This window comes from Centrocercus urophasianus, unplaced genomic scaffold, assembly GCF_019232065.1.
Source record: "Centrocercus urophasianus isolate 14NV4802_14NV808 unplaced genomic scaffold, USGS_Curo_1.0 seq_1075, whole genome shotgun sequence".
Taxonomy (NCBI): Eukaryota; Metazoa; Chordata; class Aves; order Galliformes; family Phasianidae; genus Centrocercus; species Centrocercus urophasianus.
In genome coordinates this window covers 1-24,840 of record NW_024884226.1, presented here as the reverse complement: position 1 = coordinate 24,840, position 24,840 = coordinate 1, and the positions used below count along the sequence as shown (strand labels likewise).

The following is a 24,840-nucleotide window of genomic DNA, read 5'->3' as shown; positions in this document are numbered from 1 at the left end:
ATGAGTCATCAATTTGGGGTTAAATCAGCTGCCAAGTACAAAAAATTACTCAGAGCCTGTTGGCATATTCAAGGTCTTCCTACGCAGCCACAGTAAGGGAGGAAAATTAATGGCTGCTGAGTTAGGAAGGGAAGTGGGGGGTTGTTCTGGTTTCTCTCAGAATGGTCTTCTGCTAATATACTTTCAGAGCAGCTGGTCTGAAAAGGACCTGGAACGTCGTTCCAAAAGTAATGACTCCTATTTGCTTCCACAGAAACTACCATACATATAAGGAGCACAGTACCACCATTTGATAGACCAAGTTCTCAACTACAAAACACTTTTTAACATACTTACCAGCATAATTATTAGCAATAAACAAGAGCCTGCATGCTGCAGTTGTAAAAACCTGCACCAGTGGAGGTGACACACTGTTGCTGTCACCAGTACTGAAATGCACCACCTACCACTTTGCTGTGCTGACTTAACTTTTGGTCTCTGCAAATGTTCATCAGGCATCAGTGAATGTCAATGGGTGCAATTGTTCACAACTTTGCTTCATATGCACTTCCATGTCAGGTGCTATTTTGTCTGTATAATCAGTAAATACACAGATGCTATAATTAAGAAATATACAGGAAAGTTAGGCTAAACAGGTAACCCCACCAAAGAAGAATGGATAGAAAGCTTACCCTTGTCTTAGGCTCACTAAGAAGACCCCAAGAGGAACAATCTCCAAAAGAGAACCTTTCCCACTGGTAGCCAGCTCTTAAATAGGTCTAGGAGAGGTGCAGCCAGGCTCCACCCCTTCCAGTAGCACAGGTGAATTGCCTTCATCTGTGCTCCCAGGGCTGACTCATTGCTTGCCTCAGGTGGTCAATCAGAGGTTCAGGCTGTGATTCGGCAGTTCCCACACTCTGCCCCTCAGCTGCCATCTGTTGTATGACAACAAAATGCAATGGGATATTGGTGAGAAGCTTCAACCTCTACTGCCACACCACCAACGTGCACCTCTGACACTATGGACCAACTTAATAAAATGGGAGGTGTTATTTCAGAGCAGCTCTTGTACAAATAAATTTTTTGTTTCTTCCCATTTATATTTGAAACTTTTTAATATAATACAGAGGAAATACTCTTATCTGAGGGTCTAAATTCTTGCATACCCTTTTCTTTTTTAGTTATTAATAATATTGTTCATGTCTCAATACTTACCTGAAATTATTTAATTAAAAATAAATAAATAAGGAAAATAAAGAAGATTGCTTATAGCTGTGGTAGAAAGGTTTACTTTGTAGTAGCTGCTAACTTACTGAAATAATTGGAGAAATACATCTTTTCATGTTAGCTGAGTATGATCTGCTTTTAAAGCTGACTATGTAACAGTCGAAAGTTGGATGTAGTTAATTATGAAAACCTGTATGTAGGAAAACCAGAGTACTTGTGGTATCTGCTAAATCATTAGTGATACACAGGAAGAATGAAATATTCTTATTAGTAACATCTCTGCTATTCACCCAAGCAACCTGTGATATGTAGCAAAGATTACATCTCTTTTGAACAAATGCGGATTTCAAAACCCTAGACCCCTGAGTATTTGTATTGTATTTGTATTGGTTTTTATACTGCTTGCTATGACTACTGAAACTGCTCTTGACATGGAAAGTAGAGGACAAGGAGCTTTGTAGTACATTAGGAACAACAGGTTTAAGCAAAGGCATATTTCCATCAGCAGATCAAAGAGAGATGCTGGAGTTAAGTGTTCCCATTTTCAAAGTAGGAGCAATAGCTATATGTGTTTGTGGTTCATGGAGATTAAATAAAGCTGTTTTCAGTCTACAAGCACTGGGCAAGTTTTAAATTGTGAACTTTTGCTGGGATAGGTTTGTCAGCAAAGGTAGTTCCATTATTAGAATTATTTTACTTAGGAAGAAGCATGGCATAAATCTTAACAACCAAAGTGGTGGTTTACAGTATAAGCTACAACTATACTAGGAGCATTTTTCATGCACAGTGTATTTGGAATAGTTATACTGAAAAGGATTCCTTGTAAAAGGGTGTCTGAACATGAAGTATGAGGGGTGAGCAGTCATTATATTATTTGATCAGCAGTTTCAGATAACCCTGGAGTCTTATAAGTAATCATAATAAAGAAAAGGCTGCCAGACCAAAGGTCTGTTAGACCTCCTAAGGTATTTCTGGTCACTAACAAGTAGGAAATGCCCTGCACTTGTAGTTCTCACTAGGCAAGTGTAGAGTGGTACCTTCTTCAAAATACACTCCTGCCCACCTCTGTCATTGGAGGAGATAGATGGTCCATTTAGTGTAATAAATGTAAATCTCAAAATGTTTGAGCAGTTTCAGAAAGGAGAGTGTCAGGACCAGTTCCAATTTGGCTGAGCAAGATGAGTCAGGTACTAATAAAACAGCCCATCGTGTTAAAGTCAGTCCTCATTAAAATAATGGAAAACACGAGATTTCTTTGATAAGGAATAAAATGATAAGACTACAACTAACACCAGTAAGTATGGCTTAGGGAGAAAAGATCTTGGCAAGTATACCGAGCAAAACTTTGTAGAGCGAACTTTGGTAGAGTGCTTCATACTACTCAGTCTCAGCATCAGTGCAGTATATGTAATGGTTTAAAAGCTGATGGGCCAATGGGTCTGAAGAAATAACCAAAGCTGGTTGTTCATAGAGGTCAGGGCTTAGTTACAGTATCTGGCTGCACACCTCCATCTAGTAATTTTGTCATTGTGACAATGATGGTGGGCTGGGTAAGTAATGAGAAGAAGTACGGTAATGCAGAACAATTACGCAGATTGGATTAATCTGTAAATTGAACCATTCAAATGAGTTATGTCTTAACATGTCCAAATATGAAAGTATTTGTATGCTGACTGCTCCAAGAGTAATGCCTTCCACTTTATTATATTGGCCCACGACATCCAAGGAGAACGTTGGTGTAACAGTAGAGGCTGAACCCTCCCATCAGTGTCCCATTACATTTTGTTGCCATGTGACAGAGGGGCCGTCTGACGAATCAAAGTGCATGTGAAGTAATGCTGTGGAATTGAATTCCTCCCTGTGAAAAAAAATGGCACCTGCACTTGCTGAATGTTTGTGGAGACCAACCAGTGGATGTGAGCACAGTGAGGTGCATTTCAGCAGTGGTGACAGCGATGTGAAAGATAAGCCACGTTCTGGACAGCCATGCAGAGCTGTTAGTCCACAAAATGAAGAGTGTGTCAATCAGCTCATCCACACAAATTGGCTAATGGTGATTACTATGTTGAGAAATACATTAAGACGTAGCCAAAATTGGTAGCTGGATGTTCGAACAGTGGATTCCATTTAAAAATCAGACTTTACTTTCTAAACAATAAAATGTGATCAACCACAACCAAAACACAAGGGACAGATTTGGTTCCTTTCCCCTTCAGTTCTTCAGCTCAAGGTAGGATGGGTTTCTGGTATTTTTGACTGAATCCAAGCCATTTGATTCATGAGTCAGTGAGATTTAATGGCTTATGCCATAGAGAAATTCACATAACCCTGTAATTTCAGAAGAGGAAAGAATTACAGGTATCTGTAAGAATACATGGAGTCATATTTCTAGAAATATGTCATATTTCTACTTAAGAATAGTTTCAAATCATTCCTTCTGTTGTGTCAGGACATGCCCTGTAGTAGTTATTGCTGTTGGGGAGACAGTAAGAAACTGTAATTTTTGTAGTCTGCATAAGGCTGTTCAAAATTTCTGAAGGATTGTCCAGACATTAATTTACATTTATAAGTTAAACTAATGTCATTAGCTAATACTGTTTTGGTTTAACCTGGCAGCAGTTCAGCACCACATAGTTGTTCGCTCTCTCCCCACTTTGAGTTGGATGAGGAGGAAACAAAGAACTCATGGGTTGAGATAAAAAACTTTTTACTAAGACAGAAAATGAGAGAAAAGGAAAATATTAATAGTAATGATAATAATATGCATTTACCAAACAAGTGATTTACAACGCAATTGCTCACCATCCAGCAGCTGGTGCCCAGCCAGTCTCTAAGCAGTGGCTGCCCATCCTTCCAACTTCCCTCAGCTTTATAGTGTTGCCATATTGTATGAAATATTCCTCTGGCCAGTTATGGTCAGCTGTCCTGGTCTGTGCCCTGAAGCCCCCATCACTGACAGCACAATACCAGAAGTTGAAACATTGTCGGTTCTGTACAGCATTGCTCAGCAAGAAGTAAAACGTGGTAATAACATGTTTTCTCCCAAAGCAAAACACAGCATATTAGATACTATAAAGAAAAAATAACCGTCCCAGCTGAAAGCAAACCTGCGGAGAGTTCCAAGTAGAGTAACAGGCAGTGCCAGTTATTGCTGTGTGCAGTAATAAAGGAATATGGTCATGCACAAGTCTGAATGTATGAAGACCCTTGAAACTGCCTACAGCAAAGTGAAGACAGTTGAAGTCATCTGGAAGTGACAAAATGTCTTATCTGCAGTATGAGGCGTTGAGTCATTTTATGGCCAAGAAATCAACATCATCAAATTCAGAGAAATCACAGCATGGGGCAGATGCAGTGGGACAAAGAATACAAGATGCTCCAAGGTATGAAGGGATATTAAGAGGAGCCAAGGCTTGGAATTCCTGCTGCATGGAGGAATTACAGATGAATTCAATTTATCTGTCTTGCAGAGAGGGAATTGCAAGCCTACAGATCTGCCCAGGTCTCACTACGCATTGTGTGGTCCATAAGTATCAGAGGGCAAATGCTTTAAAACCTTGCAACCCTCTTCCAAATCACAGCTCTTGTTGGTATTCTTCTGGCACTAAAACGGTCACAGGCTCTTCACAAACAGAGTTTTCCTCATTCTTCAGGTGGCTCTGCTAGTTATTTGCATCACTGAATAGAGGATAAAATCAGCACAGAGCTCTGTGACAGTCACCTACTCTATCCTCTTGACTCCAGCACCTAGCAGCAGTCCTCCTGGGTTTGTTTCTTCATGGAATACAAAGTTTAGAAGGCACAACCTGAGTTGGAGAAGTGTCCAGGCTTTCAGAAAGCCTGGGGTTTAGGAAGCATCTGGCTTGATGTTTGTCAGAATAAATGGCTGGCCCACTGAGACAGGCACATTACAGCCCATTCCAATATCCGTGGCACCAAGCTACTGACTCACTTCAGCCCATGGACTCAGAGACATAAGTGCCAAGTGAGCTCAGGCATACAGAGCCACCCCATGATGTAGCCTAATAATTATCTCTAGAACCAGAAATGCTCTCCTGTTTTTTCAGCAGTGTGGTTGAATTTGACCACATGTATCTGTTTCCAAATTTAGGACAAATTTAGATGAGTTGGAGATGTTCACCAGGCTGCCCATGTGTACAGGCAGCTGAAACGCTTGGGAGCCAAAAGTTTCAGTATTATGGAAAATGAATGAAGGGATAAGAGAAATATTTTCCTTTGATGGAAAAGCTAGTTGTAGTGAATGAAGTAATGAAAAAATGATTGACTTGAAGAATTGTCTATTAGTACACTAAATTCTTTTGAAGTAATTTCCTCTAAAACTGCTTATATGGTCATAGAATCATAGACTAATTAAGATTGGAAAAGACCTCTAAGATCATCCAGTCCAACTGTCCACCTACCACCAATATTGCCCAATAAACCATGTCCCTGAGTGCCACATCTTCACATTTCTTGAACGCCTCTAGGGGCAATGACCCCACCACCTCTGTGGGCAGCCTTTTCCAATGCTCGACCACTCTCAGAGAAGCAAGTTTTCATGTAATCAGCAGTCTTTCAAAGCACACTTTCATACAGTCATGGAATCACGGAGTTTGGAAAAGACTTCCTAAGACCGCTGAAAGTCCATCCATTAGCTTGATCTAACAAGCCCTCTCTCCAGACCATGTCCTTCTGTGCCATTTTGATATTTCCCTTTAATACTCCAGAAAGGGGGACTCCATCTCCTTCCTGAGTAGGCTGTTCCAACGCTCGACCATATAATTTTTCCTAATCCTGCCATATACCTTTGCTGAGGTCTGTAAAATGATTAAAAATAAGGCATAAAGGAAAACCTATGAAAGAATTACAACTTTTTTCATTTGGAGGCATTTCATTATGGTGAGGATGGGATATTGAATGGCAAAGGAATAGGAAGTACACATGCTGAACAATAAAATGGGACGTAAGCATTGTATTTGTCAGTGTAGCTTGATATCTGAAGAATGGGCTCAGATTTGGACAGAGCCTGTAGTTGTTCTATTTACAAAGAAGAGTAACAAAAACATGCGTTCAGAATTACCAATCTGATGACTGACTTCTTTATTCAAGTGTTTTCATGCATCTCAGCAGAAGCATGAGGTGTGTTTGGAACAAGGAGAGGAATGTAAAGGGCTGTTTGGTCTACTTGTGCTGTGCTCTGCAAGGTGGCTGTAGAGAAGTGTCAGGAGAGCATCTGTCTGTTTACATTCTTTCTCATGGTTGTTATGCAAAAGCAGTGGGTTTAAGCTGACCTAATATGTTTAAACTGGTGAAAATGTTGGAAGGCCAATGAGATCTGCGCAGTTGTATATCTCAGGTAATCTCTTCAGTTAAATCATTGGAGGCAGGCAGCATAGCATCCCTTACTTTGAAGATGTGTGACATTCTGCATGATACAGGTTTTCAGATGCTCATAGAACTTTGCCAGCTTTAACAAGTCTGAAATCTTCCATTCAGGGTGTTGGCCTCAAACTGATTGTTTTTGGAAAGGTTCCAAACACAGTTTTTACAGCTGCCTGAGACCAAAGCTGCAGGCTATTTTCCCCTGTTAAAAAATGATAGTAATAAAGAAAATCAAATTTGTAGAAAGAAAGAAGTTTTTAAAAGAGATCTTAATTTCAAACAGCAGAGTGGTCCTTGTGTGGAGCAGGCTGTCCTCTGGATAATGCATGAAAAGCATTGACATTTCTTGGTTTACCGGTACTCAATAGACTTCTTGACATTTAGTTGTTAAAGGCAGAATTTCCACATTAATTTCATAATTTAGTGCTGCGCAAGCTTAAAGGAATTTTTAACAGGGTAGGGAGGTTAAACATTCATTCTACAGTTTCAAATAACATCCTCTTGGTTTAAATTCTCATTGTATTAGAGAGAACAGAAGATTAGGGGAAACAGTCCAAGGCTTACCTTATAATTCTGTAGGCTCACATTTCATTTGTCTTATTTCTCAAGAACCAAAGATACCTCTTTGCAAGCTGTTGCTACTTGTGATGAAGGTGAAAGGAGTGGTATTTCAACCTAACATAGCTGGAGGACAGCCTGAGAGATCCTGAAAAAGAAGGGCCAGGAAAGACTCAAACAGTTAAAAGGTATTTTTATTCTCTTTTTGGCTAAAGAAGTTGCACATGGCCCTGAGGGCTATCTGCCTTGGTGACTACACAAGCATTGTGTTTTGAAATAGGACTGTGCCAGCCCCTCCCTTCTCTAATAAATAGTTAAGCAAGACAGTGGGGCATTACAAAACAAATCATTACGTTGAGTGGCAAACTCTGTTTTCAGTAGGACTTGAATTGTAGAATAGTATAAACTTTTTTTTAGTTATGTATTTGTTGTTTCAAAACTGAATCCAAAAGTGAACTTTGTGTCAAGCAAAATTCTTGCAGCTATGTGTGTATGAGACGTGGAAACTCTCGGATCTCAGATGCCATATAGTCATGAAAAGTGGGTTCCTTCAGTACAGACACGAGCAATTTCTTTCCTAAACTTACATGAAAATACCTGTTGTGATGTGACACTGTCATGTACGATTAGACCTAAGGGACTTGAGAATGGAACAAAAGTAAAAGCAAAGCACAGCTTCTGGAAGTAAAGGTCCCTCTGATGAAGCTCCTTATTTCTTCATCCTTACTTGAGTTGGAATGCAGAGTCTCTAGGCTCCTTACATTGGTGGGGGGTTTGTGCTCTGTAATAGTGTGCACAGGAACTTGTCAGCAGTCCATCAGCTTGCCAAGTTGCACTAGTAAGGATGGAGAGTCCACTTATCTGTGCTATTAGTGTATACACAGACACCTTGACAAAAAGTTGAAAGTCCTTTACAAGGCAAACGTGGCATTGAAAAGGTAAATTTCCAGCACAAAGATACACACTGCTGGAATAGCAATATCATGAACTCAGTAACATGAAGAAAGGATTGTGCCTCCTTCAGGAAAATGGAAGTGATTTAAGATTAAAGCAATGAAACAAAACACAAGCTTATCCTTAAGCACCTGAAAGTCCCATGGTATTAGTAGGACAATGTGTGCCTGAGGTGTGCACACACTCAGTGTGCTGGGGCACACTGGTGCTGCTGGCTCAGCACATTAACACACGTGTTATCAGATAGGCAGGTGAGAGGCCAAAGCCACGTGGGAATATGGGAATGCCAGCAAGTGCTGTGGAATGAACAATGATGATCTCATACCTTTGTTGGTGTAAAGTGTGACAACATCTTAAATTTATAAATAATTGAGTCATACACATTTACTACTGTGGGAATAAATGGGGAATAGTTTTTGCTAAGCTTTGTTATCAGTGACATTTTCACTGTAAGCAGGAAAAGGTAGAAAAGAAAAAAAATATCTGTATGTCCAGTACGAATCGTATCAAATAGTTTTTAAAAAAGTCCTGGTATGAAACCTTCCCAAAGCAGAGATGTTCAATTCTGAATGGGAGTAGTTAGAGTAAATGAATCATTTTGAGATTAAGAACAGATGATTAAGCACAAACAGGAACAAAAATGAATCATACAACCTGAGAGAAAACCTTAAGGCATCTGAAGAAGGAAAAGCTTTTCAGGCCCTTCGATCATATTGTAAATAAACTGAAGCAGTAACTAACTGCAGTGTTGGTGAGGAAGAAGGCTGAGAATATCTTTCTGTTCAGAACAACCCCTGTCTCATATGTCTGATTTCTTTACCAGTGTTGACCAAGAGGCAGTGGAGGAGAGCTGTGCCCTGACTCATCTGAGTGCTCCAAAATCCCTTCAGATCAGCCTCACACCAAATGGACCCTAAGCTGCCAGTGCGAGAAAGGCATGCAGAGCTGCCCAGCAGGCCTTGCTCCTACCATGGGCGGGAGCTGGAATGGCCAACATTTATTATGATTATGGAATGTAAGAGTTAAATTGGTGGCATTTGCTAATTTTTGTTTGTTTCTTTGTTTGTTTTGTTTTTGGTGCTTTTTTCAGGTTGTCATTTTTTACCCTTTCAAGAAAAGTAATAGAACTTACATGTTTGTGCCATTTACAAACATGTTTGACTGTTGCAGCTGGAAAGCTCACACACTGCGGTGCTGGAAGCACCGGGCACTGCGCCGAGCAGCGATGGCAATGACGATGGCAATGGCAGAGCTGAAGCAGGACGGACGCCCACCGCGGCTGGCAGGCAGCTGACTGCCATCAGACAGGCACAGGCGCCATCGTACGGCCGGGAAGGGACGGGCTCTGAAGGCTGCGCTTGGTGCAATACCTGGATACCGCTGTGAGAAAGGGAGGGCGGCCGCTGGGAAGCCTGCAGATGCCCAGCCCTGGCTACGCAGCGAGACGCCGTGCGGATTTTGTGTGTAGCAGAAAATCAGCAAAGACTTTCCTGAAAAAAAAATTCACGCTTCTTCAGAACTTGGTGCGAGCTGTGCCTGCGCTTGGCACTTCCCAGAGACCCGTGAAAGTTACAGAAAGCATTACTGACGCAGCGCTGCAGCTCCGCGCCGTTTGCACAAGAGGCCTCCGTGCGGTACTGCAGAGCTCTGTTGCGTCACACCGCCTCGTTACATCATCCCGAAATAACGGCGCCTGGCACAACGCCTGCAGTCAGCAGCGGCCCTGTCACGACGCTTTTGTTTAACCCGAGCCACTACAAAACGCTGCACGACAGCTCAAACTGTGCTGGGGTTGCACAGCAGCTAACACAACCGGTGCTGGACTGTCAGAACCGCTACTGCCCTCGCTATTCCCCTCCTGCCTTTTATTCAGGCTAGCTTAAAGAAACCCCCACTGGGTTTAACCGGGAGAGAGCAACTAGCCCTGCATTTTAGGAATCTATTTCTTACTGCCTTTGGGTACGATTACAAACCAACTTTTCCTAAAACCTCTTCATCTTAAGGCACATAATACAACAAAATAAAACACTGCCCTAATTTTTATTTTTTTATTATTTCTGAATCTAAGCTTAACCATGTTTTCGAGACTTGATATCTTTCTCAGTGCCTTATAATTATTTCTTCAAAGAACAGACCCCATAAAGCATCACACGCTGTATAGGAACTGTTCAAGCATGGCCTGAACCACGGATTGATCACCTGGGAAAAGGACCCGGTCAGCCCTGGGAGCACAGATGAGGGCGATTCTGCTGCGTGACCAGGAGAGGAGCCTGGCTGCACCTCTCTTAGACCTCATTTAAGGGCTGACTGCCACTTGGGGAAGGATCTCTGGCAGGAGATCCTGTGGCCTCTGTGGAGTCCTTTCTCTGAGCCTAGATCTTTGGAGATAGGTGAGCACATTTTCTTTCCTGTGAAATACCATTCTATCCGTGGTAGTCTTTGCCGTTACATTTTTGTGTTACCCTCCCACCATGCTAATCTTTCTGGTTGTAACACATGCAAATAGAAGCTCTCAGCTTTCTTTATTCCTTTTTTGCACTTCAGAATTATTCGATTTCCAGCCCAGCTGCTCACTGACCTTTTGCTGGTGAGCCAATGTTGCATATGTGCAACAGTGTAAGTCACAAATGTACTGATGCTTTTGAGAAATGCCACTATGTCACCGAAGAAGGACTTCCCAGTATTTCTGTGACAGTGGCAAAGCCAGCTTGTAGCTGTTACCAGTAGCACTACCACCCTTTGGAAGTTCTCCTGTGTAACCCTTCCAGCTGTAGAGCCAACCAATGTATTCCAGGAAACAGTGATGCTCCATACTTTGATGTGTCTCCTCTCTTCAGTCAGCTCAGCGTAATTCTGAACACAACTTAAGCAGTGGAAACAGCCAAAGTACTGGGGAAAGACAAACAGCCATTTTGATTTTATTTTGTCTATCACTAACTTGCCCCTTTTCTAAAAAACAACAAAGCCACAACTACATGGATATTACTTGTAGAATATTCAGCACGCTGCTTGTCACAGAGGTCACAGCCCACAAGTCACTTAGACATGTGCCTAAAATCCCTTCTCTTAGGAAGAGCCAGGAACAGAGTGGGGTCCAGACAGTTCTTCAACAACAGTCTGCTCTAAGGCTATGCTTGTTCTGCATGGCACAGCACGCACAAACCTAAGCACTCCTTAATATCATTTACACTACCTACTTAATGAATTTGGTATCTACCACGGCAGACGGTATCAGAGAGTATGTTTAGACCCAAATTAAGTAATGACCCACAGCTGTTCAGCTGGAAGGAAACATGACTGCTAGTCCTAGCAGGAGGAAACAAGCGCTTTGTATTTACTAGTTCCCTACATGAAGGAATATATTAGGGCTTTTGGAAAGCCTACAGCACTTATTTCGAATTGCACATTGAGACAGTAACATCTAATCTCCAAAGTATCTGGATGCCTAGAAACACCTATGGGTGCTTAACCACTTTTGAAGCACTTTGGCATTTCTGTAGTGTTACACCCATGCATTATTCAGTACACCCAGGAAGAACTCTTAGGAATAGATTTCAACTTTGTGGCAGTATCAACCCTGTTCTCTGTGGTGGCCTATTTTTTCTTTTGTGCTCCCATGCCCATAAATTAGTTAAGACTTAAGTTTACCTAAGTTGTTGGAATTCTAGAGTTACAGAAATGAGCTTCCAGAGCTTTGAAGATGAAGCATTTGAAATAGATATTCAAAGCTTTATGCTGGTCAAGTAATGGAAGAATCAGGAAGAACTGTATCTGACACTCTCTTTTAAAAAAGAGAAGCACTATACAAATATTCATGTATTTAGTCTCAACACCACGTGAGGTAGAAGTACTTTACAAACAGAGAAACTGAGTACAAGAACATAGATGGAATAAAGGCAATATGAAATACAACGTGCAATTGAAAACAAAACCAGTCTGCTTCATTGAAGTCCATCATGATGAATGAAAAAAAATAGTTACCCTTAGAATGCTCTTTAAGATACTAAACAGAATAACTCAGATCAGGTTTTGAAAACGAAGGCAGTACTTCGTATAAAAGTATGGAAAGTAGCATGATTTCATAGAGAGCCCAGTATATATAAAATACCTTAAATTAAATACATTAGTACAAATGAAAACATGAAACCTAAATGAGTGTTAGTATCCTACAGTGAGTATACTACATTGTTTTCTCCCAAGGAGCAAGATCCAGACTAGCCAAGCACACGTGGTTGACATACTGTTTTTTTTTCCCTAGAATCATTCCCTTTACATCATTTCCCTTAATATAAATTTAAACTCTGCCAGGTCATTCACATCAAGTTCCATAAGGACAAGCAGCTATGGTTCAGATTAACTATGTTCTTCTCATAAATCCATTCTAAATGAAGTTCAAAGAAAGCACTGCCAATTCGGATCCAGTTTGTGTCTCTTTCTTGAAGGGCTTATCTAAAGCTCCTCGTAACACTGGAAGGGATAAATTTAAGTCAGTCAGTGCTGCCATCTTAATTAGAAAGCGTGGCACAGTCACAACCCATGGGTCAAAAACATACAAACTTAGGAAGAAAGCTTTTCCTGTAAACAGCAGAAACACCTAAAGAAGCCATGATTTTGTGTAGAAAGGTTACTAGTCTTCAAAGCCAGAATGACTTTTGCTTGCCTTTAATTCATGTACTGGTTGAACAATCACCACTGTCTTTTGTTACTCAAATCATTACATGATGAAAATAAGCAATATTTTATTTCAATACCACATTTATCATCTGTGTGTTACACTGGGGCTGCCTTAACTGATATTAAACAGGTATGTCCAAAACACAAAATAACATTAGACATGCCATGAGACATGTACAATTAATTTCTACTAAAATGTGGAAAATGAAACCCACTTCTATGCCAATTCTTTTACACTTTTAATGGTGACAGTGACTAGTATTTTAGTAAGAGGGTAAAATTCAATAAAATGTACAAGGACAGCCATACAATTCAAAGACAATGGTTGCACAGCTTCCAATTCCATTGTGAAGATATCCTCCCTCCAAAATAGAAATGGGTGCTTCATCTTTACAAATGAAGCATTCTTTTTTGTTCTTCAGTCATCATCAACAGTTGGTTTGATTGTCACTCCTCTTCTGATCTGACCCCAACCAATTAAACTGCAAAAAGAAAACCAGTTTATATCACTTTCGATAGCAGGCAGAAACAGCCAGAACAAATCAGCATACTTCTATTACACTCGAGCCTTTTGGATTTTTTTCCCCACTCACCTCCCTCACAGAACATCCCGCCGGATCTAAGAGTGGTTAGTAGAAACAGAATGAAGAAGGATGGGGGACACAGAACATTGGCATGTGTGTAATCAATCAAGAACGTACCTTTGAATGGTGAACTTAAAAATGGAAAATTCTGTAATGTACGTTGCAAGAGTTAACTGTAATTATAGCTTTCTCTCTTTCTACCTCTAAGTGCTGCATTACTTTCAAAGAGAAACGTACACGGAAAAATACAGACAACTGCAGTAAAACTGCAAATTTAACTCTTAATGAGCTTGCAGCCCAACCCAAATTAATGGTAACTCAAGCCTCAGGTAAGTTCAGTACAACCAAAGTCCCTTTTAAAGGCCGCTGTTGCCTCAGAAGAAGAATATACTTAGAACTTGTGTTCATTTCCACAGTCAGCAGGCAGTCCATAGAACTACCTTCAACACATTTTTCATTTTTGGCAAGGAATTACACAGAAACCACAAGCATGTTCCCATTTAATTTGCTAACAGTAGGGGCTCCCTCTGGACTCCGACAGATAAGTGAAAAGAGGAACTGAATTATATTATTGCAGCACTTCCTACTTTCTGAGGCCACGTTCATAGCTTGTAGCTATTCCATGTTTGAAACCACAGTTCCTTCCAATCACTAATGCACGCTGCTTGCTTCGCCGTGTGCTAGCTACTTAACTTCTATGCCTTCACATATTTATTTCCTATTTTATTTCTTCTTCTCTTGCTTTCTCATTTTTCAGTATTCCATTCCCTCAAGTAGTTAAGTTCCTTCTCATTATACCAACTATAGAGAAATAAGTCAGCTTTTGGCAAAATTTGGTCATGTTTCACGAGCGGGAAGTAATCTACAAAGGCCAGATGCCTTGGAACAAAACTCACATTAAAATTTGCATAGGTTGGCAGTCGTGGCTTAAAATGACATACTTTCCAATATACATAGCTTCTCCTCTTCATTTTGCTTTCACTGAGTTTAACTGGTTTGGGTTTTTAAGCCTGCTTAAGACACGTCATTTTTTTTTTTTTTTCCATTTTTTCTTCTTCCCTTTCCCCAGGGAATAACCACTTCTCTGATTTATCAGCTGTCTCCAGGACAGCACACACTGAACTGCCCATGCTTTTTCTATCTGAAAAATCATCCATTGATATTTAAGTCTTCGTTTTTCGTACAGCAAGAACATCTCAGGTGAATGCTTCTGTTCCCTTATACTGTCTCTCACATTGTAAGAGCTGTGTAGGGTCAAGGAATCCAAATACTGTGAAATCCTTATGAAACATGTAGAACATGTAAAAGGTACCATATGTATAATCATCTACATACAAGTATGATACTAAGCCTGAAACGAATCATCAGTTAAACCTGCTCATCATTTTCAGCCTCCATATATTTCAGTGCAGGCAGCCATTTTTATACTTGACATTTACACAGATGGAAGTAATTAATACTTTTCCCTCTGTTCAGGGAACGTAAAATGCTAGAATTTCATACGCTCCATCTCCACTCCTCTACTGCTTCTTTAGAGGCTGCACTGCAAATTCCATACAGCTCCACAGGTTGAATTCCACTGACAGTGGCACACATGAAGACAGGCTTGGTGTTCACATTACTTGAATTTTCAACCTGCTGCTCCGAGGTTGCCTACTGTTAGCTCAACTGCATGGCTGTTTTACCAACAGAACCACAAATATCAGATGTTTCCTCGTCTGTCAAGTAACAGACATCTCATCACCTACCACACTTCTTCTAAAAAGAGGACAAAAGTATAAGATGAAGCACCCCACAGTAACAGTATCAGTGTGTTAGAATTCAGAGAAATTCTTTTAAATAGAGATTCCTATTCTAGAGCATGATCAGATCTATTTATTTTTAACATGATTTATTTTTTACATGGTAACAGCCAGGTATTCTACCAATTTAGCACCAACTTACCGCCAATGCTTCTCAACTCTTCGACTCAGGGCGATTTTTTCTCCCACTTCTGTGCATACTGGGTTAGTCAGCACTATCTTCCCCAAATCAGCCTTTACTGCGCTGACTCTCCCTCCAGTAGATAAAGATCCAATATTTACCATTAAAACTTCATTCTTTGATAGTTTTTGCACCTGAAATAACACACACACACTCTAAATGTAAGCTGTAGTATTTGAAATAACTTATTCACACTAAGCAACGGCATTTAGCAACACAATCGCTCAATGAAGAGAAATACCACAGACAGTACCGAACATCTGTGATTTGACTGCAAAACAAAAACAAGACAGCTGAAAAATGCAAAAACTATATATAACCCATGCACAAATGATGCAAAAGAGCATTTGTGGATAAAAAATTGTCTACTTTTAACTCTTGTGAAGGACAAACATATGAATATGCTCTGTATGCAGTAGCACAGATAATAGAGGAACTCCAAGGTGTGTCATGCAATTTTCTACAATACACACCAAGTATTGCATATACTGCATTGAAAGCAAAACAACTGTCTTAGATATTGCTATGAAGTTACTGTTTCTTTAAATAATCTGGCTACACACACCAAAATGATTTCTCAAAAACAAAAACAAATAATAATAAAAAAAAAACAAACAAACCCAAACCAATTCACAGATGATAAAGAGCTAAAGCATTTAATTTACTCATATAGGAAGTGATCTGTAGATTCTAATTCAAAAAGGAGCTTTAATATTAAAAATGATCTTGTAGTTTGATTAGTGCAAAAAGGATTACGGAACACAAGACCATACTATGTATTAAGCTCACTGTTTCTTTTTGACTGCAGTGTTTCAGAAATAGTTAGCTTTAAAAAGTTCTTCAGAGAGAGAATCTACAAAGAGCACGCAAGCAGAAAGTAGATCAGTGTGTATATGAAGCTGATTATTGCACACATTAATAGGTTGATAGCAAAGGACAGCAGCTACAAATGAGGTCTGAAGAACATCTGAATTGAAGACGTAAATACTTCATGGTATTTTAATCTACTCTGATCTGAATTCCTACTCCTCTGACAACTTTTATTCTACAACATTAAAGAGACAGCAGATTTATGACAGCCACGTTCAAACAGGAAACAGAATCACTGTATGATTCAAAAACGTACATATTAATACAACTTTGCACAAGTTGTCTTAACAGAAATCAGAGAAAAGCCCACGGTGCTCTTCAATTTATATTAATAAAAAAAAAAAACAACCAAAAAGCAGTACAGACCTTTGCAGCTTTCTTGTCTCCTTCAGTACGCACACCTAGCAGTCGTCTCAGCAAGAAATAGGAAATTTCCAGCTCTGTAAATATTTCAGGCAACGCTCCAACCGCACCAAGCACTTGCCCCACCATTCGGTCAGCCCGGCACAACGTTGGGTCAATCTTAGTTCCAACACCTACAACACGACAAGGAACGTCACAAGGAGTAATTGAAAGGTGGCTGTCACATTTGCATCTTCAAATACTTGAATGAGATCTAAAAACAATATATGAGAATGTACTGGGAATTCCCTATTACCTGGGCAGCACTTATCAGTCTTGCTGACATTCTGACTTTGTCTAAACAGACAAAGAAATATTCTACTGTTAAGGTGATACAATTAAGTTGAACTGAGTTCGCTACTGACATTCAGACAAATTATTTCAAAAATACTGGCTTTCCATATACATCATTCATCTGTCTCTTTATAAATACACATTAAACTGCTCATAGCCTTCTTGATTTCACTTAGCAATGACTTTTAGTGTAATAAACAAGTGTTTCCAATAAGCATTAGGTAACAAATCTCTTCAATGAAAGAATATCCTTACCTATAAGTCCTCCTGGAGCAGCGTACTGTAAATCATTGTGTTCAGCAAAGAGTGACACAATTTTGGAAAAGATTGGCTTGCACATGAGTTTTCCTTCACTGTCCTTGGACACGATACCAGGTCGGACCTCAATTTCTTGACCGACCTAATTACAGAAGTGAGAAAGTTGTTAACAATTTGTTTCACAGGAACATGAAGCTAGTTTTCTAGTCACAGGCAAGATGTGCTTATTCCAAGACTGTAGGATTGATACAAACCCTTGGTTCTGGGCTACTGCAGATCTTCACAGAATCACAGAAACATCAAGGCTGGACAAGACCCACAAGATCACCCAGTCCAACCACCCACCTATCACCAATAGTTCTCACTAAACCATGTCCCCCAAAACAACATCCAAACATTCCTTGAACACCAGGGTCAGTGACTCCACCTCCTCCCTGGGCAGCCCATTCCAGTGCCTGACCACTCTCAGAAAAGCAGTATTTCCTTACGTCCAGCCTGAATCTCCCCTGGCACAGCTTGAAGCCATTCCCTCTGGTCCTATCACCAGTTACACGAGAGAAGAGGCCGACCCCCAGCTCACTACAGCCTCTGTTCAGGTAGTTATAGAGAGCAGTGAGACCTCCCCTAAGCCTTCTCTTCTCCAGGCTGAACATTCCCAGCTCCTTCAGCCTCTCCTCATATGGCCTGTGTTCCAGACCCCTCACCAGCTTTGTTGCCCTTCTTTGAACCCTCTCCAGGGCCTCAATGCCTTTCCTGAAGTGAGGGGCCCAAAACTGGACACAGAACTCGAGGTGCGGCCTCACCAGAGCTGAGTACTTCTTCTGCACTACTTAGTATAAACCCAACAATACCTAAACCTCTGCATCTTACTTCCAGTGAAACAAAAACTTTTCTCTCTCCACTACATTCTAAATAATGCTTTTGCAAAGGATCTTTATTAGTTGTAACTCCAACATTCAAATTGTAGGGTTTGCATTTATTTTTAACTATTTCATTTAGAAATGTTAAAGCACTGAGAAAAATGGAGTTAATTTGATTCATGTAACTGATCACCAATAAACTAAAAGACAAGAATATGTACGTTGAATGAATGTTAGAAGATGGTTTGCTTTTCAGCCTAACAGAATAACTTTTAAAGTTCCCATATATTGACAATGTCCCATGAGAAAAAAATATATATACGTATGTATGCATACACAGAATACTTCAGCAGGAAAGTGGGATCTTTAAGAACCCACTCACACCTCAGAGGCACATTTGAAGGCTTCCCCCTTTCTCCTCAGAGTAATTCACAAAGTAGGAGTGGTGGGACAGAAAAAAAAACACAGCTCCCTTGACATTTGTAAGCAATGAAGACGGTATCATTAGTAGAAAAAGCTAAGACTAAAGTAACAGATATATATCTATATAGGTATCTATCTATCTACATGCCTAAGTGCAAAATAAGTGTTTGTTGTTCCTGTAAAAACCAGGAAAATATCAATGAGGCACAGCACATACAGAAAAGACAGGTATATAGATATAACTCAATTTCATAGATTCTGTACTAAGCATGCAAGAAGAAAAACACTAACAAAAAACCCTCCTCGTTATCATCACTACAAATTTCCAAAGAAGAGAGAAAAGATTACCTTTAGAACACCTTTGAGAATACTGCCACCAGCTACACCCCCTTTAAGGTCATCAACTTCACAGCCAGGCTTGTTAACATCAAAAGACCTAATAACTAAAAAGAATACAATCAAGTTTATAGTTAAGATCCAGTTTTCAAAACACACGTGCTTTTCTTTAACAACTTTGATTATTTCCCTATCATCTTGAAGGTATGTAATTATTTACAAAAACATAATTCAGACTGAATAAAATAGGAATATTTTATGTAGCTGATTTTGTTCTCAAATTCATTAAAGCCACTCATCCACATAAACAACATTTTAGAAGATATTTATTCACAGCAAAGAATAAACATCAATAGCTGAAAAAGAAAGGAATGATTAGTTATTCTGAGAAAAGCTTCAATATTCACAATGTCAACATTTTTGTAACTGTGTTTTAACATTCTGCGTTCATATGAATTATAAACTTCTTTTTAAAAGTTCTTCCATTTTTTGTGGGATTGCTGGGAAAGACAAAAAACACAGATCCATTGTAGCAGAACTACATTTCTAAGCATAGTGGACAAGAACTGAGACTCCTTAATACAGAAAATCTGACCAGGCTACCCTGTCTGTAGGACTTTCATTAAATAATTCTCACATACAACAGTTTGTCAGTACTTTGTTACATGGAATTTCTAGCAATTAAAATTTTAATCAACAACTTTCTCATCATTATCACATTTTATTGCTGTTGTACACACAATACCAAGCCAACAATTACCTCAGATAGATTTAAGTGTAGTAGTTTAACTACAGACAAACACCACAGCTTCCAGAAAATACTTTAAAAGGAGGAGAACACTTGTAAACTCTTTTTAAACCCACATCTTCTTAAGAATCCTGCCACAGGTATTCTAAGGCCATAACAGACAGCAGCCTGTTAAAACACAAACAAAAAGCTCAAACACAAGCATCTACATACCAATAAGCCTTGGTTCAGACGTAAAGTCTCGCAAAGGGACTGGAATTTTTTTCACTATATACTCGCAGACTACCTCAATGTTGTATTTCAGCTGTGCTGAGATTGGAATTATTGGAGCTCCTTCCGCAACTGTACCTGAAAGAAATTTGACATCAAGCCTTAATACAGTATTTGTAGAAACACGATCAAGAGTTCTGTAACTGTTCATAGAATCACAGAATTACAGGGTTGGAAGGGACCTCAAGGATCATGAATCCCCAACCCCCTGCCACAGGCAGGGCCACCAACCTCCTCATTCATTACTAGACCAGGCTGCCCAGGGCCCCATCCAACCCGGCCTTGAACACCTCCAGGGACGGGGCATCCACAACCTCTCTGGTGTTCCAGCACCTCACCATTCTCATAGTAACTGTTAAAAGCACTAATAAAGTTTGAGGTACACTTTACACATATTTTCCAAAGCAATAAGTATCACAGCACCTGCCCTTCCCTTTAATATTTCAGCTCAAACCAGCCAGGCCTATTTTTCAAGGCAATCTGAAACAGCCCTTGTGTTGCCACTGGGTAATTGGCTACAATGGAGTTTCACAATTGCTCTGTGAAAACTGTGACAGATAATATTCTGCTTTTTGGTCAGATCAGAAAAAAATCTTAAGAGAAATTCCATAGCAAGATTGGATATCTAAACATTCCATACATCAATATTAATTTTCAAGTCAGACTTAATTTTGATGAACCAAAATTCCTATCAACTTAACGATCAACCTTTTCTAAGTTCTGCAATGCAAATAAGTATTTTAGAAAAAAAATAATTCTATACAAAGAAGAATTTAGTTATCAAGGTTTGCTAAATATTATTTGTTTTAATTCTATATTTCCCACAGTGTCTGCAGTTCTCACAAAGGAATTTGGCTTTCTATCCGAAGCCACTGACGTGGCTGTTAAGAACAGCTTATGCAAGGCAACAATTGTGAACAAAGGAGAGGCCCATTAGCTACCTCTGATGGTGACAACCTAGCTCTGCAGTTTTTACCATCTCCCAGTTAAAGCAGACAAGCAAGGAAAATGGCAGAAGCTTCTGGGAAGGATGAAACCTCAAAGCATTAGAATAAAATTGAATAGAAATTACGGACAGTGCTTGAATTGGACTTAAAAAGAGGCAAGGCCAATCTTTCACGAACAGATGAAAAATGACACATTTATACCCCAAGGTACCCCTATGAATACTGTTTCACTCTCTCCTGAACTGCAGTAAGATTACTGTACAGTTCCTAGCAGAGAAACTATCGGCACTACCAAGAAGAAACCACAAACGCAATGAAAGCTACAAGATATCAGCTATTGCTACTAGTTTTACATCAAGTGCTTTGAGCTACAGTCATAATATTATTGTCTCTAAGCAATCTGAAATATGGAAGAGGAACAACTCTGATGGTTGTTCCTCTTACATATTTCCACAAACACATACACCACTGTAGTCCAAGTACGAGGCTTCTTTCATAAATACATAGAAAAACACTGTGCTTCAACAGTGAAGAACTTCTACACTGACCAGACTTTTGCTGGTGAAAGCTTACCTTGCACAAATGCAAGAATCTGCTCGTATTGTTCTTTAGCCTGGCTCTCCTTCACTAAATCAATCTTATTCTGAAGAATCAAAATGTGTTTCAGTTTCATGATTTCTATAGCAGCTAGATGCTCTGAGGTCTGGGGTTGAGGACATGACTCGTTACCAGCTGTAAGAAGAAAAGCAATTGTAATATAAAAAGCTACAGAGGTAGACAAAACTCATGCAGTTAAGAAATCTAATTTCTGCCGTGTCTTCATAAAACAAAAGACAACAAACAGCATGGAACACAGACCTGGCTATCATTGTAGACACTACAGTGTTCTACAGACAAAAATAAGTTTTATTCACATCCTATCCCTTGCAAAACAGAACAATTTCCTCAGTTTTGCCTCCTATACCTCAATTTTGCCCATATCCATCTGGATGTACTGTTACTATTGATGTGTGTGGACTCTTTTGTATGGGTGAGGCTAAACATTTAAAGAGAACTTCAGAGAAAAATCAAAAATAACATCTCATGGAAATGCACTGACTAAATTTTAGTGTTATAGCACCGTAGAGCCATCACCGTAGCTGATGGCTACCAGGCTAATGAGTATGTACAGCTATGTTTAAAAAAAAACAAAAACACAACAGCTAGCTAGGTTATATTTTCATTATACAATCACTTACTTAAGCTTCTCAAACCCATCTCAAAAGCATTCATTTAATAACTCAGCTCACCCCACTTGACTTCAAAACCTGCACAAAGTTGACCTATGGCATTTAAAACAAAGAGAAGGACTGCTTTTGTGCAGCAGTCCTTACCTATCAGCAGTAAAGCCGCATCCATTACCGCTGCGCCGTTCAGCATAGTAGCCATCAAAATGTCGTGGCCAGGACAATCCACAAAAGAGACATGCCTGTTGTAGACAACAGTGAGAAAGGCAAAAAGCCAATTACCAACAATTTCTGTCAATGTGAATGCCTAAGCAGACACACCAATTAAATGAGTCCTTAAGATAAATGAATAAAGCAAATAAACAGGAACACGGAACCAGTTGCTGAGGAGTAACACATCAGAAGTACATTTGTAGAAATGCAGACTACTGAAAGGCTACCGAACAATAATTCTATTCTATGTTCTGTGTTTTGAGTTCTATGATTCAATACCTTATATTCATGCTAGGCATTGCTGCAGTATTTCACAAATGTATGTCTGACTCAAATGCACCAGAACAACAAAACTCACAGCATACTGTATCCCATTTCCCATCTCTTAAGTTGTCTCCCACTCCGAAATTTTCAAAAAAATTGTAAGCCTTTAATTGTATGACTAAAACTGCCCTTCACTTCAAAGATTTACACACAGAAACAACACTACAGCCACGAGCTCCAACCTTATGCTTTTGTTGTGCAAGACCATCACAGTCAATACACTGCTTTCTGCTGCCAATTCGCTCCATGAAGAAACCACGTAACACACCATCAAAGAGCAAGGAACTAATTTGCTGCTTTGTAAACTGAAGTTAAAAACTACTGTATGCAAATAAGCACCAAGATACAGAACCTAATGCTATTCAGCACTACCTTAACAACGGCTGCGTAACAATCACACACCATCAGCAGTTACTGTTACAAGTGCTCTACCATAGATCTGATTAAAAGTAGGAAATACACACTCAGAGCAGTGCATGTATTTCATACAGACGCTTGAACTAAGAATCCTGTCATACAACAGCCTTTGTGACTAGTCTCATTCAATCACTGCAAAGACTCACACAACAACTACCTAGATTACTAGACTTGTATAATGACCATGCTATGATTATGAAATTAATAAAGGGCACCTATGCTCCAGCACAAGGACTGATCTCACATTAAGAATCAGGCTTTATTTAACATTCTTTTTTGGAACTCGGAAAACTTTTCTGCCTCCAGTAAGAGAAAGGTCACAATTAAAAAAGGAATTTAAAAGAATGAGTATGTGAGGCCCACATTAGTTTTTATTCCGGTGGCTTTAACATGTACTTACCTTCAGAGCAGGAAAAAATATTGTTTCACTTCAGAGCAAAGCACTCATGGACACAAAATAGAGTTGTGCTTTACCTCAGATCGTGCACCACAACTAATAAAAACAATAAAGGTTAAATGATGTCTCATATCTGGGGCATCCAATCTACAGAGCCTAAGAGCATGTGGTCTGCTGTTATCATTCAGCATGCAGCTCAACCCTGACTATTTTTAGTTACGTAAAGAAAGTATAACTAAATCAAACATAATTTACACCACTAATTTTACAGCATTTACCTGACTAGTTTGAAATTCCCTTTGGTGCCAGGAATATCTGTAGGGAATTCATCTGGAGTACTACTTCCACAGGATCGGTAACATTCTGGTCGGGAACAGCTTGGGTCATCCAACTTGTAAATCTGTAAGTATTTTTTTTTTTTTTAAAGTTTAATTCATTAATAGCTACTGATAAGCTTATGTCCACCTTGTAATATCTTAAAGACGTACTTGCTCGATTTCTATCAGTGACTCACCTTTGCATTGGCATAGCCCAGCTTGATCGTGATATTTCTTTCCAGTTCATTTTTAAACCTGACAGTATGAACACCAGATATGGCTTTGACTACTGTCGACTTTCCGTGGGCTACGTGGCCAATTGTACCTATGTTTCAAAGGCAAATGTTTGTCAGTTAACTGCTATTCGATGTGTACAGTGACCATCAACACAATTACCCAAACACTCTGGCGCCAGTAAGCCCAGTGCTGCCATCAAAATACACACGGATTCCTCAGTTACTCTGTCTAAATGAACAACAGCCTAGAATGAGCTCTCAACAGACACTTTTACTACTGTGAAAAATCATTTCAGTTCCTAATTTAAAGACTAAAAAGACCTTCCCGTAGCAACTACTCCCCACTTCATTCAAAGCAGTGTTCTTGAAGTAAAACTGTAGTGCTTTTTAAGTTAGAAGAGTCTGACAAGTCTCTTCCTGCATCCTGACAAAATTTGTAATAAAAATACCTCACCTATATCATTGTGTATAGGTATGAATTCCTTAATTTATTTTTCCACATAGGTACCATACGTTAACACATGAGCACCAGGAAGCACCACATTAACATGTCCCCCATTCATTCTTTAGATTTTTTTTTTTTTTTACCTATATTAATTGTGGCTTGCCTGCTGATGACTTCTGGTGAAAGAGGAGTCAGCTTGGTAACATCCTGTATGAAGGAGATTTTACAATTTACTCATTTGGTATCAAAATGCTTAGAGTACTACAAGTATTTTCTCAAAATCCAATCAAACCCCTTAAAGTAACTCAAGTTATACATTCCAGTTTTCTTAAGTATGTGAAATGGTAAAAAGGGAACAAGTCTACAATCAGATTAGGCTGTAAAGCAATAAAGAAGCAAGAAATACAAAAAAAGGAAACTTTCAAACAAAAAAAATACACCCCATCCATGCCCAAAATTAAATTGTTTATAACATGCCAACTGAAATTAACTTTCCACAAACTACATGGCCAACCA

General features: G+C 39.5%; 1 protein-coding gene across 1 annotated transcript; it reads right to left on the bottom strand.

The window, feature by feature from the left end:
* Positions 1-12,746: 12,746 nt before the first annotated feature.
* Positions 12,747-24,557, bottom strand: LOC122167911 (eukaryotic translation initiation factor 2 subunit 3; the record flags this gene model as incomplete). The annotated part of the gene is made up of 11 exons (XM_042832815.1): positions 12,747-13,256; positions 15,303-15,475; positions 16,578-16,747; positions 17,163-17,307; positions 18,797-18,891; positions 19,746-19,880; positions 21,323-21,481; positions 22,123-22,217; positions 23,605-23,726; positions 23,841-23,968; positions 24,468-24,557. Coding segments are annotated over 11 exons (1,376 nt in total), but the record flags the coding sequence as incomplete, so codon positions are not given.
* Positions 24,558-24,840: the final 283 nt, after the last annotated feature.